This window comes from Mauremys reevesii, linkage group 19 (genome assembly GCF_016161935.1).
Source record: "Mauremys reevesii isolate NIE-2019 linkage group 19, ASM1616193v1, whole genome shotgun sequence".
Taxonomy (NCBI): domain Eukaryota; kingdom Metazoa; phylum Chordata; order Testudines; family Geoemydidae; genus Mauremys; species Mauremys reevesii.
In genome coordinates, this window is record NC_052641.1 from 22,212,337 (window position 1) to 22,227,312 (window position 14,976).

General features: G+C 53.0%; 1 protein-coding gene across 7 annotated transcripts in view; it reads right to left on the minus strand.

Annotated features, from left to right (window-relative positions):
* LHX6 (LIM homeobox 6) overlaps positions 1–14,976 on the minus strand; it is a 42,078-nt gene that overhangs the window by 6,237 nt on the left and 20,865 nt on the right. For all 7 annotated transcript variants that reach the window (XM_039506625.1, XM_039506626.1, XM_039506621.1 and 4 more), the window contains exons 5-8: positions 13,469–13,689; positions 4,484–4,584; positions 4,292–4,387; positions 1,553–1,727 (exon numbers count right to left, since the gene is read on the minus strand). In XM_039506625.1, coding sequence (XP_039362559.1) covers positions 1,553–1,727; positions 4,292–4,387; positions 4,484–4,584; positions 13,469–13,689 — 593 coding nt within the window. The remainder of the gene's footprint in view (positions 1–1,552; positions 1,728–4,291; positions 4,388–4,483; positions 4,585–13,468; positions 13,690–14,976) is intronic.

The following is a 14,976-nucleotide window of genomic DNA, read 5'->3' on the forward strand; positions in this document are numbered from 1 at the left end:
AATGATTAATCAGCACTTAGAATGATAGGAAGAAAATTGCTGATCCCAGTCATGGGAACAAGACCACTCAATCTCCAAATAAAGTAATAACTACACGGTGATTAGCCATCATCCCCGATTTACAAGGAAAATGGAAGGAGGAATAATGACCAACAACGTAAAGCCAATACGATGACCTCAGCTGAGGATGAGGGATTCTATTGAAAGAGACCATAACTATGATTTCTCCTTTATCCATTCCCTTCTCCACCTCTCTGATTCTCTCCACCACAGCTGGCATTAAGCTCTTTGATCTGCTCGGCTGAATAGATTCTTCAGAAAGCCCCAAAGGCCAGAGTTTTTCCAAAGGCCTGTTCTCTATAGGGAATCAGGGCCTCCCCGACCATGGTCCACAATTAATAAGACGTCAGACCGTGCAGAGAAGAGTATCTGCACCATTTCTGCACTGTACATTCACAAGAAAGTTCTTGATCGCGGGTGTCTATGCCACGGCACCATTAACTTCTTTGAACAGAGCGTCTCTTGCTACAAAGCCCTTACTTTCCCCAGCAGTTGGGTTGCCAACTTTCTACTCGCCCAAAACCGAACACCCTTGCCCTGCCCCTGCCCCACCCCTTCTCCTAGGCCCCACCCCCACTCACTCCATCCCCCCCTGTGTTGCTCACTCTCCCCACCCTCACTCACTCATTTTCACTGCGCTGGCTCAGGGGGTTGGGGTGAGGGCTCTAACCAGGGGTGTGGGCTCCAGGGTGGGGCCAGAAATTAGGAGTTCAGGGTGAAAGAGGGGGCTCCAGGCTGAGAGAGGGGGTTGGGATGCAAGACGGGGTGAGGGCTCTGGCTGTGGGGCCAGGGATGAGTGGTTTGGAGTGCAGGAGGGGGTCTGGGCTGGGACAGGGGGTTGGGGTGTGTGGGGAGTGAGGGCTCCAGCTGGGGGTGCAGGCTCTGTGGTGGGGCCAGGGATGAGAGGTTTGGGGTCCAGGAGGGGGCTCAGGGGGCTCCAGATTTGGGGGAGGGGCTGAGGGTTGGGGCACAGGGTTACCTTGGGTGGCTCCCGGTTGGCAGTGCAGCAGGGCTAAGGTAGGCTCCTTGCCTGTCCTGGCTCCCCCCGGAAGCGACCAGCAACAGGTCTGGATCCTAAGTGTGGGGGGGGTGGGGTCATGAGGCTCCACGTGCTGCTCTCACCTGCAGGCACCGCCCCCAGCTCCCATTGGCCATGGTTCCTGGCCAATGGGAGTGCGGAGCCGGTGCCCAGGGCAGAGGCAGCACGTGGAGCCCTGCGGACCCCCACCCTCCACCTAGGAGCAGGACCTGCTGGCCACTTCCAGGGTGCAGCGTGGTGCCAGGACAGTTAGGGACTAGCCTGTCTTAGATCCTCAGCACCGCCAACCGGACTTGAAACAGCCTGGTTAATGGTGCTGACCAGTGCCACTAGGATCCCTTTTCAGCTAGGTGTTCTGGTCAAAAACCGGACACCTGGCAACCCTACCCAGCAGGCCCAGCTCCCTTTCTGCCCATCACGTACACTACACCACATGGTGTGGTTGACACTTACTTTCTATGTATCCGTGCAGGGTTACCATCCTGGCCCTCTCAGGGCTGCTAAAGGGAGAGTAGTGGATGTCATCAGAGAGCGACGAAGGGATCCGGGACTGGGGGGCTCCAGAAGGCGGCACCGTGTGCTGAGGCGTGTGCTTTTTATGGCGTGCTCTGCAGTTTTGAAACCAAACCTGCAACGCCAACAGAAACCAAACCATTTGGGTCAAGCAAAATCTGAACTGAGATTTGACTGATCACAGAGACCTCAACAGAACTGGGACTTCCTTAGAATTCTTTGCATTGGGAAATCTTCCTACCACCACACTGTGCGGGCCTCGATGGCTTTATTTTTATATGTTAGAGCAGAAGTTTCAACTCCGTGAAGCATGAGCACCAGGGCTCTTTGGCTGCATTTTTACTATTAATTTGCCTTGGCTAATAAAATGACACAATCCAGCTTTAATGCAATGATGAACCTGTTGGGCTTGATGCAGGAATCGGTGGGGGAAATTCCATAGCCTGTGTCATACAGGAGGTCAGACTAGATGATCATAAAAGGTCTCCTCTGGCCTTAAAATCTATCAGTTTTTAATGGAATGCTACCAACTGTTATCTTGGTCTTTCAGTGCTCAGAACCAAGCTCGGTGGAAGCACTTGGTAGCAATATTGTAACATCTTGGGAAGTTCCCCTATTATGTTCCTGACCAGGACTTTGGAACAATCAAATATAAAGACGTTCCCCTTTGCCAAGGGTCCATCCCGGGTTTCACACCAGTGCAGGCTGAGAAACGTGTCTTCACTACAGAGTGAACGTGGGTGACTGGCACAAAATCTGAGCCCCCAGGTTAGACTAGCGCTGCCTGAGTTTAGTGTCCTCAGTGGTGCTGCATTCACCTGTGTGTGTCACTAGAACTTCTGGGGGCATATCCCAGGGTCCTTGGTGCTGCAGCAAGCTGAGCTGCTCTATGAATCCTCCTCAGTGAGTCCGGGAAAAACCTGTCGTCTTGTCTTTCTGGGCACACGGGGAGAATTGTGGGAAGGCTTTGGACGACTATCAATACTTGAGTGCTCCACTGCAAAGCAAGTGGGTTTCCATTGTGACTCAGGCTCTAGGTCTGTGTGTGTGGATGGAGCATTAGGGGCAATGCCTGGGTTAACTCTGCAGTGGAAACAGACCCATACTGTACAGCCAGGCAGTACAGACCTGTTCAATGAAGCCAAATGGGGTGGGTGGGGGTGGGTGGGTGTCTGTCTCATTGCTTGGATTAAAGAAACACCCAGTAACTTATGGCTGTAGTTAGGATGCGGAATCCTGCTTTTTCTGCTAGAGTAAGATACACATGAATGGCCATTTTAAAAAAAGTGCTAAAGTATGAATTTTATTTCTTGCTTTAAAATTTTTTTTTTAGAGGTAGGTCAGAGTACAAATGTTCCATGACTCTGAGAACCCCTCTCTTTGGTGGAGAACATGGATACTAGATCTCAGAGAAGGAAACACAGGATTATTCCTGACAAATTGTTTCCTGATGAAAGGTCCTTTTTTAGAAAAAACAATCTGCACATGGAATCATCCAATGTATAGTCCACTTGGTCTTGGGCTTATTAAAGAGCCTTGTAACTGAGGTTTGAGCTGGATTTCGTCCTACTAGACATTTAAATTTGCCTTTGGCCGGGCAAACATTCATAAAAGTTGCAGGTTTGTTTTAGACTTTCAGGTTTTTCTTACTTGCAAAAATATGTCAGTGCAACGTTAAAGCTGAGAATATAAATGCACCAGAGAGACAGGAGGTTCAAGGTGAGATTCCTACAGGAACTGTACTTACTGCTTGCAAAAGTAACACTACTTCGGCGTTATGTACAGCTTTTCATCCGCAGATCTCAAAGTGCTTTATAAAGGATGTCAAGCAATTATCCCCAATTTACAGATGGGGAAACTGAGTCAGAGAGAGGCAGTGACTTGCTCAAGGTCACCCACCAGGCCAGAAGCACAGCCAGGATCAGACTCAAGCTCCTGTGTGCTATGCACTGGGCAGCATTTCTAGCTTACTCTCTCTCGGTATTACCGTCACTGCCTCGTGGCACAATATACACAACGCACCCTCACTGTGATGGCTTCTGCAATTTCCTTAGGTATTTTCCTCATGGCTGTTGAAGTCCCTCACGTGTTTTAAAACCTCACCCGTAATATTTTCCAATGTTTCACTTGGGCTGCTCCTTGCTATCATTCTAGTGAATGAAATTCATTGAACAGCTAAAGCTTCTTTGTACTGAGGAGTGTTTGTTCTTGGGGAAGGGTGCTCGGTTGTCTGGTCTGATTTTCAATGACAAGGTAAAGTGGATGGTGACAATATTAAAAGCAGCTCCCCCCCCCCTTAATGTATTTGCATTGGCTTGGAGCTAGATTTCTTTGATTACACAAATTTGAAAAGAAAAAAGAAAAGAAGGAAACGGGGTTGGGGGGGAAGAGCGAGAAATGGAAAAAAACCAAAACCAGTGCTGGTATAATTAATGGACTCTTCAATCAAACACATGCACCTGGGAGTGGGCACTTGCTAGATCCAGCTAATCCAGCATGGCAGTTCCCAGCAGTGACTCGGTGATGGTCACTCCTACCAGTCATAAGAAGAGTGTGGTGATTTAGACTAATTTGATTCCAATGAATCTCAATGTGGCAAAATCCCCAGTACAGGTACAGCATGGCAGTAAGTGACACTGCAAAGCATCAGAATAGCAGAGCTTCTCCCCTGACTCTTACCTGAATGACTCTCCTACTAAGTCCGGTCATATCTGCCAGTTTCTGAAGGGTCTGTGCATCTGGGTTGTTATCCTGAGCAAACTGTGCCTGCATGACCTAGGGCAGATGGACACAGGGAAAACAATCACCTTGACTCTCATCCAGTAACGTAACCCCACCTTCAGGCAGAACCCCACCCCCAGGCCACTTTACCTGCAGCTGCTCCGCGGTGAAGGACGTCCGCGCTCTCTTTGCTGGCTTGGGTTGGCTGTCTTGCTCAGACGGGACCGCTCCTTCTAGCGTGATCCCATTGCCTACAGGGAGAGGGAACAGTTCTAAGCACACATCGCTATGGTTTGAGGCTCAGTCTTTGTTTGCACATGTGGTTCCTGTATACGGTGGAATGCCAATTATAGCCCACTCATGGAAACCCAGAACCAGTCATCTAAGCCAAGGAGATTTTCTCATACAGCCAGAGCAGAATTAACCCCCTCCCCATAGAACTGTCTGGGGAGGTCACTGAAAACAGGAGCTTGCCCATAAGGGAGAGTTCAGTGTTGATGGGATTTGGGCAACTAGTTATTTTAGGTTTTGCAAAGTGACTCAACCCCCCGGGACCTGACCCGGTGCCCCATTATTCAAGCCAGCTCCCATTGCAGAGAATAGGAGTTTGGCCTGGCTGCAGGATCAGGCCCGGACCTCAATGCACAGCCCAAGCTGGGAAATTCGGGAGGAGGAGGGTGGGAAAGAGAAAGCATCAGGGCTGGAGCAGTCACTTCGCCTCTAGATCTGCCCCAAGCAACACAGACCCTGCAGCCCAGCTTCGTGCCAGAAGCCCCCTAGAGCCGGGTTCCCTGGCATACCAGGGACGTGCACTTCCTGCCCGCTCCCACGTCCCCCACACGGGGGTGTGGCTCCCTGCAAAGCCTCACAAGGGGACAGGATTCGCCCCTGGGGGCGTTTAAAATGTGCAGAAGTCACGTGCATCAGGGCCAGCTCCAGGGTTTTTGCTGCCCCAAACAACAAAAAAAGCCGCCATCACAATCAGCTGTACTGCCGCCGCTCCAGTCTTCGGCGGCAAGTCGGCTGCTGGTCCTTCTCTCCGAGAGGGAGTGAGGGACCTGCCGCCGAATTGCCGCCGAAGAGCCCGATGTGCTGCCCCTCTCCGCTGGCCGCCCCAAGCACCTGCTTGCTGGGCTGGTGCCTGGAGCCGGCCCTGACGTGCATGCAAAGCTGAGTCGTGCGTTAGCGACTGATCCTGGCTGGCAATTAGCACAAGCACCAGCTGCAATCTACAGCCAGGGGGAGACATTTCCCTTCCAGCAGCTGCAGACAGAATTCCTCAAAAGGAAACAAAGTTCTGTGGTTCAAACAGGTCTCAAAGCAGCATCCTGCCCAGGAGCGTTAGCAACGCACGTCCTCTCCTCACACAGGACTGAAGAATTGTTGTCTAATATCTCTCGGAAACGTGGCCCCTATTTAGGGTGACCAGACAGCAAGTGTGAAAAACTGGGATGGGGGGTGGGGGTAATAGGCACCTATATCAGACAAAGCCCCAAAAAATCAGGACATCTGGTCACCCTCCTCCTGTTGCCAAGCACCTGACAGGATTTATCCTCCCGACAACCTGCCAGGGCCGTTATCCCCACCATACAGACGGGATGGAAGGCACAGAGCCACGAAGGTACTTGCCCAAGGTCACACCCACTCTGTGGAGGAGCAGGGAACTGAACCTCAGTCCCCTAAGAACACAAGGTCCGACCCAGAACGGTCACTCAATGGTCCGTCCAGCCCAGGATCCTGTCTTCCGACAGTGGCCAATGCCAGATGCCCCAGAGGGAGTGAACAGAACAGGGAAATAATCCCGTTGTCCAGTCCCAGCATCTGACAGTCAGAGGCTTAAGGACACCCCGAGCATGGGGTTGTGTTGCTGACCATCTCGGCTAATAGCCATTGATAGATCTATCCTCCATGAACTTACCTAGTTCCTTTTTGAACCCTGTTATACTTTTGGCCTTCATAACAGCCCCTGGCAATGAGTTCCCCAGGTTGTGTGAAGAAATACTTCCTGATGTTTGTTTTAAACCCGCTGTCTATTACTTTTATCGGGTGACTCCCTGGTTCTTGTGTTATATGCAGGGGTAAATAACGCTTCCTGATTCACTTTCTCCACACTGCCCATGATTTTATAGACCTCTGTCGTATCCCGTCAGCCGACAACATTAACATTGGCACTAAATAGTTTGAATAACTCCTGCACCAGCTTTGTATGGGCTGGCAAGTTCCTAACAGAGCAACACCACTTAGCATTGACAACCTCAGCTTGGCACAGAGCAGGCGTCTTTGCACCGTCTCCCCTGGCCCCAGGTACACGTCTGATTTACACAAGGCTGGTGCCTAGGAACCCCAGTCCGGATCTGTTGTGCCAGGCGTTGTACAAACACAATGTAAAAGGCAGTCCCTGCCCCAAAGAGACCCCCCGTCTGATTAAGACGCAGCACAAGTAGGTGGATCAGGTAACAGGAAGGAAGGGGGAAATGCAGGACAAGGGGAACAGGGAGAAGCATTTAGGCACCAAACCAGCCGGTATCAGTAGGCACAGCAGAAGCAGGTCTCTCCCTTCTGAAACTCTTGACTCTGGGCACTGAATCCAGGCCCCGCTGAAGTCGTTCAGGGATTAACCTGGGCTGGCCCTGGACGTTTTGCTTCCTTGCGGTACCTATAGCTACTGCGCCAGCCTGGCCCAGGTGGTGGCACTTTTACCTCTGGGATAAACTATGGGGGGTTCAAATCCAGAACCAAGCCTCAAACGCATGAGCAGTGGTGACCCTGCAGTGCCGTACTCAGGACGTGCTGCCTGGCTACACCTGCTGTCCTTCAGATGAGACACTCCAGCAAGGGCCATTCCGCTCCTCCCGCTGACTGTCCAGCCGGACGACAAAGGTCTCATGGCACTTTCTGAAAGAGGATAAACCCCACATCCTGGGCAACATTCCCTCCATCAGTGAGCAGGTTCTAGCACTCCTGGCTGTTCCTTAAGGTATAATTGTTACCCCACTGCAGTTATAGCCACTGCCAGGATCTGCTGTCACTTTTGAGTTTGCAAAGTCCTTTGGAATCACTTTGCTTTAGAAAACCTAGTTCTGCTCTACTGATTAAGGTGGGACCCACCGCAACAAGAAGGCTCAGTGGGATCAGAAAAGCCCTTTGTTAGCTCTCCCGGAAACCTGAACATTGTTAGCGAGTTAAGCAAGTGCCGAGCGTCTCGTGAGGGGGATGTGGCTTTACTGACAGGTAGCCAAGTCCCCAGCTACACAGCAGAGGAGTCCCTGTTTGGGGTCTCTCAGGGTGAAATTCCCCAGTATAAAGCTTAGACACCACTCAGGTCCCATTGAAGCGTAATGGGGGGTGGGGTTGGAGGAAGTTCATCCTGCCAGCACGCAGGGATCACATCTTCCATTACCCCTGCCCTGCACCCTCTCTCGGGTTAAAACTAGTCATTTCTGTGGCCTTCTATCTGCCATGTAAGTAGCTTGCAGGGGGTCTTTCCAGCTACTTCTGCCCCCCAAATCCTCCTCCCACCCGAGGAACATAAACCCCTCAATCTAGGATCTAGGACTCCTGCAAATGGGCAGTGAATCAGACCTGTGGTGTAGGCCATCTGGGTTCCCTGGCCTTCCCGGCCACTGCGAGGTGCTTCCCTGTGGTGTATTTCCCAGGACATATGCAGCTAAACCACTGCAGTGGGGAAAACACGAGAGGAAAAGGATATTGTGCGTTTGATTCGTGCGCGTTCAGTTTGCATCTGAAACGCAGAACCAGGCTGTGCCTTGCCAGCGCCCACCCAGACGCCCTAAAGAGCTCTAGGGAGTGGGGCTGGGGTGCGAGGTCAGGTCAGGCCTCCTGGGAATATTAAAACCTTCAACTTCCACAAAGTCATGGAAATGGCACCCGCTATAAGACCTGCTTCCACCGAGTGATTCCTGAGCGCAGGGCTCCCTCCAGGGTCCTCGGGCACGCTAGGGCTGGCCATTCTCGGACTGGCTGGTGAAATGCTGGTGAGTACCCACTAACGGGGGGTGCCTGAAGCAGGCTCAGCAGCTCCCCCTTCCCTGCACCAGGAGCTGTTTGTTTTGTAGGCTGCACCGGGCTCCGATTGTCTTGGCCCACACTGAAGGGCTTTCTCAGCCAGTTTGACTTGTTCCTGTAGGATGATGAATGGGATTCAGGCTTCAGCTACATCTGTTTATTTTTCTTATACATAAAACCTCATGTGCAGAAGAAATTGCTTTGTAATTACTTGGGGGGGGGGAATGTGTGGCCCTCTGCAATTCTCCAGACATTGCTCCTCTCCACACCCTTCCCGTCCTCTCTCAGAGCAGCCAGCGCTCGGGAGGTGAGCTTTCAGATGCAAGGTTTCCTTGTTTGGCTCTAGTGCAGGAAATGCTGGCCTTAAGCTGCAGAATCAGGTGGCACAACCGCTCCACCCAGCTGCCACTGGGCTTCTCCCTGCTGCTTGCCCCGCACGGCTGGTGTGATCTCCATTTGGGAACGACCACCCTGTGCCTAAGCAGCAGGAGAGACACAGCATCTCAGCTGGTGTAAAATGGGGAAGCTTCAACCACTCCAAGAGAGCAATGCCCATTTACGCTAGCCAGAGAGCCGACCCATTCCCGCCAGCTGGGGATCTGGCTCTCAACACTCAATATCCGCACATCAGCACAAGTGACATCTTCCCCCCTCAGTCCCCTTCCCACCAAGGGCTCGTCCGAGCAGCAATACACCCGCATTGTTACGAGCATCACTTTACCCCAGGCATCAGTCTGCCATATGGACTGACGTCCAGCAAACAAGCATCCCAGAGTCAGGACCCTCCCAAGATGATTTGACAGTTTGTTTTCATCTCGTTGCTGAAACCTTGTAAACACACTCTGATTATTTGCATGTCGTTTTGGGTAATTGTTTCCACATGCAGCCAAGGATGGTGCATCACATTCACATCCCTCAACAGCACATCCGCCCAAGTTCAACACACACCAGCCTCCCCAGCAAACAGAAACAGGAACCGCACTTAGCACTTCGGCGGCGCTTTCATCTGCAGAGAGCTCGGATGTTAATTAGAGGGTAATACATGGCAGGGGAAGGGACTGGGGACAAGACTAGCCCCCCCCCATGTGAAACTCTCTTATTTAACTTCTCTTCCCCCGTCCCCCTTCCTCCTCAGCCTCGTCCGTGCTCCAAGAGTTTGGTGGAGAGATATGAGAGTCCATGATCTAGGCAAGAAACAAGCAGCCTGTGATCTCTCCTATTCCAGTCTCGTAACGATCCTTGCGCACAGCTCTCCCACACAGGCTCTGTTGAATTAGCCCTTTGGCCTCCTGCACAGAACAGCCTTAGCTTCTGCAGCACTGGGGAGGCCCCAAGGTTCTGCCCATGCCAGCAGAAACCCTCACCCTAGGAGAAAGTTGCACTTCATTCAAAACCACCGTAGCACAATGCAGTCTGGACCACGTGATTGAGCTAAGCAAGTCCGCTTTGATCAGCCAGCAAGAACTCCAACACCATCCCTCAGAAAAACGGGCCAGCTGCATGAGGTGACGTGTGGAAACGGGGGCCCGGTTAGGCCGTGATTCCTGACTCCCCACCTGCACTGTACCCTGGGAAGGGTTCCTCCCAAAAGGGTCTAGTAAATGTTTACCTGTGCAGACAGACGCAAGTGCGTCTCTCCGTCTCAGTACAGAGAGAGGCCAGGGCTGGAGGAGACCTACCAGACTGAGCCGGCACAGAACCCAGCAGATACGACACCTGGGGCCAGATCCTCTACTGGAGTCCGTCTCCACTGAAGTGGGGGGCCCGCTGCTCTGCCCTGTGAGACTGACCAACTTGCTTTCCCAGCCAGCTTTGATCACAACCAGTGTGCCCAGGGGCATTTGACACCCTGGAAGGGCTCAAGCAGGGATTTAAAAGCCTTCACATGCCTCCTTGCACCCAACAGCACCTCCTCTGAGCCATTCGTATGGGAATAACGGTCTGTCAGCCTCACGGCAGGGGTTTAGCTTCACACGAGCATTTAGACCACAAAGCCATTCCTGCACCCTGCTGATTCCTGGGACCACTCCTTCTCCCCTTTCAGAAGGCCATCTCCACAGGTGTAGGTCTTCTCCAGTGATAATTTTGTTGGCAGCACAATGACTCTGCAGGTGTCTGCACCTCACTCCATACGAGCAGTCAAATAACAGAAGCAAACATCCAGCATGCACCAGGCCCCGTCTCAGTTTGCAGGGACAGACACTCCGCTCTCATGCTGGGGCAAGAGGCGACAGCAGTCCCAGATTCAGCATCAGGGGAGGCAGTTGTTGGGACTGGCCGTGGCTCCCTGGGGGGCACTAGGGCCTGGTAGAGGAGATGCCACTGCTGCTGCTGACCCCTGCCATTCGTCTTGACTAAAGATAAATCCCTTGTAATGGCACGAGCACTCGTCACCTTCACCCATTCTACTGGCCAGGGACACCGTGAGGCTCACGTTATGGGCCTCACATCTAGCGAGCTTTCCCAGGGCATTTCCTCCTGCCTTTCTGCATCTGGGCCATTGTGTTACACCTGGCGTCTGTCTGACCTTGGGTGTGAGAAAACTCCTGGCTTATTTGTGATAACTGCAATGTGCAGCACCACCTGCAGACAATGCTGTGGGCAATTCTCCCAGGCCATCTGAGCGGGACGGTGTTCTTTGTCTCACTGTATAAATGCTCATTATTATATGCCCGTATTTTCTCCCATAGCTGTATTATCGCCTAACCCTTGATATGCCGCATAGGTCCAGAATGTCTGAGACTGGGGTTTTCGCACACGTAATGTGCATATCTGTCAGCCGGGCACTAGCAAAGCACAGCTCAGCCCCTTCCACTCTGAAATGCCCGGCCATGGAACAGTGCATCAGCTCTTATTGAGTTGGGAAGCTGAAGAAAAAAGCAGGACAGTGCGAGGATCTCTCTGGCGTTGTGAGCTCATGTCCTCTCCAAAGCATTCTAGAGCCGTCACCAAAAACGTCAGCGTGAAAGCAGCTTAGATGATTTAATCAGCACTAGGTTTAATGGCAGTAACCTGTGAAATTGCTACAGGTTCAGGGACACAGACAGTGTCCCTGCACCTGACACTCAGCCAGCGTCAGCAACAAAGCTCGCGCCCATGGCACAGTCACAAAGCAGCATCTCACAAGACTTGCTGACATCAAGGTGAACTCATCAGGGACCCAAATCCTAAAGCTGAACTTCGTCAGACTCCAAACATCCCAAGTCACCCACCGACCAGCTGTGCGTAATGCACGGGAGCGAGGGACGGTGCTGAGACAATCCAACATTTCCCCTTGGGCCTCTCATTGGACTCCCCACCTGGCCAGCTCCTCCACATCATTCAGGCCTAACTTCGCCATTCCCATGAGAGCCTCTTCCACCCCAGCCCAGCTGCCTTGTTCATTTCCAGCAGCGAGTTCTTATTGTATTTTATTAGTATATAAAATATAAACACCAGCACTCTCCGCCCTGAGTGCAGTTCAGCCCCCCACTGCCCTGTCTGCATTTAGCTCGGCCATTCGGGTTCTCTCTGTGGCCATTTGAATGTTGCCACTCAGGAAGAGGGAGCTGGAATTAGTTCAAGGGGAAGGGAGCTGCTCCATTTTGCATTTGACCTCTGCTGCTCCCCGAGAGGTGTGGGACTTGATTGAGAAACCAGATCCTTGCTGTCTCACTCTCAAATTGTGCTTACAGTAAGGGGAAGGCCAGTGCACAGCCCAGCACAACTGGGAAGTGGCGGGATCCGTGGGAGGGCAGGGCCGGGCCAGTGGAAAATGAGGGGAATGTTTGGTCTGACTGCCAGGTTTCCCACCTTCTAGATTTATGACTCATGGACTCAAAATCCCTACTGCTTCCTGCCCCGCATGCTACAACGGGAGACCAGCAAACCCAAGCAACTCATCCAATCAAAGCTGAGACTGGGGCCTCCATTTCCTAGAGAGAGAGAGAGAGAACTAGCGGTGCCCAGGCCCTCCCACGTGTTTGGGGGCAGCCGTGACCACAGAATGACAGCACCACCCCTCCCCACTGCTTAGCGCTACTGCGAACTCTTTGCCAGATTAGGCCCCTCGAGGCCACCACTTTGGATCCTGCAGGGATCCTGGTGGCCCAGCAGCTCTGGGGAAATGTCTGCCTCAGCTCTCCTGTAGGAAGGCCAGGGAGGAGGAGAATAAAAGGCTTATTTAGCTCCCAGGAGGCACCTAAACATGCCACCTACACAGGTAGAGCCACAGGGCAGCTGGGAAAAGCGGCACCAGACAGCATGGGGTGGCTGTTAGCAGGGGGGGGGCACTTCTCACCAAGGGCAGCAGCAGCCTGGAGCTCAGCACTGCCGGCGGTACAGAGACTAGCAAGGCTGGTGGGAAACAAATAGGTTAAATTGGCCACACCACCCCAGTGGGAGGTTTAACCCTTTGGAGACTGTGGGCACATCCCTGCAGTATCTGGAAAACACCAGGGCTCTAAATCAAAGGCTCAAACTCTGCCCTTGGGCACGCACAGACCCCTGTCCACTCTGGACACATCTGAGGGTAGAAATTGGCCCACAAAGAACATGCCCACCAGGGATGATGAGGTTGGTGTTTGCTGCCATCTGGGCTGCCCAGCCATCCAGGTAAACATCGTCTAGTCGGGGCGCTGGAACAGTGGGGGAGCTGAGAGCCATTGAACCAAACTGCAAATCCTGTATATGATGGAAACCACTTCAAGCCAGGGGGTCCCAGCAGCACCCCCAGCTCCTGGAGGGGGGGTTCCAGCAGCACCCCCAGCTCCCGGGGGGGGGAGTTCCAGCAGCACCCCCAGCTCCCCGGGGGGGAGTTCCCAGCAGCACCCCCAGCTCCCCAGGGGGGGAGGGGGTGTTCCAGCAGCACCCCCAGCTCCCCGGGGGGGGGAGGGGGGGTTCCAGCAGCACCCCCAGCTCCCCGGGGGGGCGGTTCCCAGCAGCGGGCTGTTTGAACTGGCCCTAGCACCAACGCACACAGAGATGGGCTAGCACTATGGCTTAGTTACCTAGTAAAGGAACAGGAGGGGAAGGTGGGGAAAATCCGCTTATTCGGCCATTCTACTAACATGGAGGGTGACATTCTCAGGAGAGCGCGGTGCCAGCGAGTATCCCGGAGGGTCTGCATACCATTTTCAGCTGCTCGCTTCAGGTTCTCTATCATTGTGTCATAGTGAATCCGGCACAGCACTTTCTCTTCCACCAGGCCAAACTCCTCGCCAGTAGACAGCTGCCTTTTACAGGAGAAGCAGGCAAAGCAGGCAAGATGGTAGGCATTGCCGCGGGCTCTCCTTACCCAGTCGCTGGCATAGATCTGCCTGCCGCAGCGGGCACACTTTGTACCAAATCGACTGGAAAAAAAAAAAAGACACAGAGAAAAGGTGAGAACTAAGACAGGCTGCCGCACTGTGATTGTCATTCATCTGTATCAGTGCTACATGCCGCAGACACAGCGTCAGAGACAGCCCTTCCCTCAGAGAGTCCCGCTCTAACCAAACCAGACAAAGGGTGGGAGGGGAAAGCGCTGCCCAGAGAGGCCGGCGGACTCGCACACAGGAGGTTCGTGGCATGGCTCTTGACTCCTGGTCAGTGTCTTACCACCTCCCATAGTTCTTGTGAAGGGACGGCTCTAAAGACAGGCCAGCCTCACGCGGACTGGAGTGAGCACCACTTCCCTAAGCTGTATTCAGTGTTATTGTCACCGTGACAGTCCCAGGATATTAGAGACACAATGTGGGGGAGGGAATATCTGTTACTGGACCAACTTCTGTGGGGGAGAGAGAGCAGCCTTCGAGCTTACCTGGGTCAGAAGCAGAGCTCTGCGTAGCTCGAAGGCTTATCTCTCTCCCCCACAGAAGTTGGTCCAGTAACAGATATTCCCTCCCTCACACTGTCTCACCACTGACCTAAACCTTATCACCTGCTCAGCACGGTGCCACTGGAGTGCCCAGATGTCACGGGCAATGCGCTAAGAGAACCTTGAGCTAAGAACAGTTCACGCTGCATTAAGCCAACCAACCAAAGCAGAGGTCCAGGAGTTAGATTTGTTTTGGGGTCTCACAGCCATTAGTAGAGATGAGCGAACCCCACCTGTATTAATCTGTTAAGAATTCACAAGAAATCTCAGCCCTCTCCCCAGGAGACAGGGTCCAGGCCAAAAATCCACCATGGACACTGGCCATCTCAGCAGAGGGGCCAGGGATGGGCCATGGAGACTCAATTCTCCCCTCTCCCCTCCCCCATCAGGGTTTAGGTGCACTGCCAGAGAGGGGCAGCATCTATGGTCCTACCTGGGCCACCCCTGTTCTGGGGACTGAGTCCTTTGTTCCCCCAGGCTGCCAAGCCAGCACCTTTCACCATATTCACTGCAAAGGACCCAAGAAGCACATCAGAAGCTAGAGAAGGTAAATGTTAGAGGCATTGAAAGCCCTGTCCCGGGGGATTGAGTAGGACAAGTGCATCTGGCATTCAGAACAGGCTGTGCCACCAGCTGGGGGCAAGGGATTCCCAAAGCACTTAGTGTTGGCCTGACTCTGCTCTCATTGGAATCAGTGGGAGTGAAGTGGAGAGTTTTGGAAAACACCTTCCCCCCATGGTGAAATGCTGACCCCGTGGAAATCAGGGGGGTTGCCCATGGC